At 45.7% G+C, this 1,738-nt stretch overlaps 1 protein-coding gene across 1 annotated transcript; it reads left to right on the plus strand.

Moving 5' to 3' along the window:
* Positions 1-285: 285 nt before the first annotated feature.
* Positions 286-597, plus strand: LOC133048713 (small ribosomal subunit protein eS27-like). The gene has a single exon (XM_061132495.1). It carries the CDS (start codon positions 286-288, stop codon positions 538-540), a length of 255 nt encoding a protein of 84 aa, XP_060988478.1. The 3' UTR covers positions 541-597.
* Positions 598-1,738: the final 1,141 nt, after the last annotated feature.

The following is a 1,738-nucleotide window of genomic DNA, read 5'->3' on the forward strand; positions in this document are numbered from 1 at the left end:
TTTTTTCATTTTACTGCTTTATTATGCTTTGTTGACACTTTTTTTTTTTTTGACACTGTTTCCCCCTCCCCCCCCTGGCTTCAGTATTTTATTTTATTTTTTAATTAGTTGGAGGCTAATTACTTCACAACATTTCAGTGGGTTTTGTCATACATTGATATGAATCAGCCATAGATTTACACGTATTCCCCATCCCGATCCCCCCTCCCACCTCCCTAAACAATCCGATTTTTAAAATAATTTTGGCTGGCCCTTTTCTGGCAGTGACGACCTCCTCACGAGAACATGCCTCCCACAAAGGATCTTCTTCATCCCTCTCCGGAAGAGGAGACGAGGAAACACAAGAAGCAGAGCCTGGTGGAGAGCCCCAGTTCCTATTTCATGGATGTAAAATGCCCAGGATGCTATAAAATCACCACCGTCTTTAGCCACGCACAAACAGTAGTTTTGTGTATTGGCTGCTCCACTGTCCTCTGCCAGCCTACAGGAGGAAAAGCAAGGCTTACAGAAGGATGCTGTTTCAGACGGAAGCAGCACTAAAAGTACCCTGTATCAAGATGAACGGGAGACCATCCCAATAAACACGTTTTGGATAAAAAAAAAAAAAAGAAAAAAAAATTTGGCTGCAGCACGCAGCTTGTGGGACCTCATTTCCCAAACCATGGGAATGAACCTGGGTCACAGCAGTGAAAATGCCAAATCCTAACCATTAGACCACCAGGAAACCAGGTGAGCATTTAGACTGAATTTGTTTTCATATTATTAGCATATTATTAGCAGAGAGACTTCAAGCAAATGTACTGTTTTCTATTTGCACCATTTCCTATCCCTTAGTCCTATGTCTACAGTTTTTTTGTCCTGCTCTGGGGTCTGCATAGACTGCATCTCCCGGGTTCTCTTGCTGGTCGTCTTCCAAGCGGGCTTGGCTACAGGAGAACTGGCGAGAGATGAGAAGTTGAGGAGAGCGAGCACCCACGCACACGTCCATCATGCTGCCCCCACAGCTCGGGCCCCACCGTCCAGCAGGGGCTGCAGCCCTCCCAGACCACTGACGGCTCTTGCTGAGGCCCCTGCCCCGCAGCGCCAACCTCTGGGCGTGATCAACGCCGTCCCACGGTGGCCAGCCTCTGTAGTCTCAACATCTCATATCTAATCCCTTAAGGTCGCTGGTCCCATGCCAGCAGCCCTTTTACTGAAGTCTCTCTGTCTGAAGCATCCAGGTGATTCCGTTTCCTGATAGAGCAAGCTGTTTATGCTCTTGTGCCTCGGCTTCCTCACCTGGAAACAGGGATCAAGTTAGTGCCCACCTCACAGGGATGATACGACAACTAAATGAGCAAATATGATACCCAGCACAATCCTTGGCATAGATGAGTGTGCAGTGAATGTTCATTAATATTATCATCATCATTATTATCACTAAAATGTATGGCCCCAGGGCTACATCATTCCTATAGTTCTTTATAGCATGGATAGAAATGAATGGATGATTCACTACACAAAAGCTGCTGCCAATAAATCTCCAGAGATCACCTTAATCTTTTGCTCCTAAAGTAGAGGTGAGGCTTGGACAGTGTAAACTGTAATTATCTTTTGCCATTTATAAGCAAGAGGACTGGGCCCTTTACAGGGACTGTGATATCCAATCTTTCCTCACATGACTGGCCACATGGGAACTTTCATCCCGCTTACAGATAATGGCTAACATTTATGGAGTCCTTTCGCTGTACAAATAATC

Source organism: Dama dama, chromosome 29 (assembly GCF_033118175.1).
Source record: "Dama dama isolate Ldn47 chromosome 29, ASM3311817v1, whole genome shotgun sequence".
NCBI classification, from domain to species: Eukaryota; Metazoa; Chordata; class Mammalia; order Artiodactyla; family Cervidae; genus Dama; species Dama dama.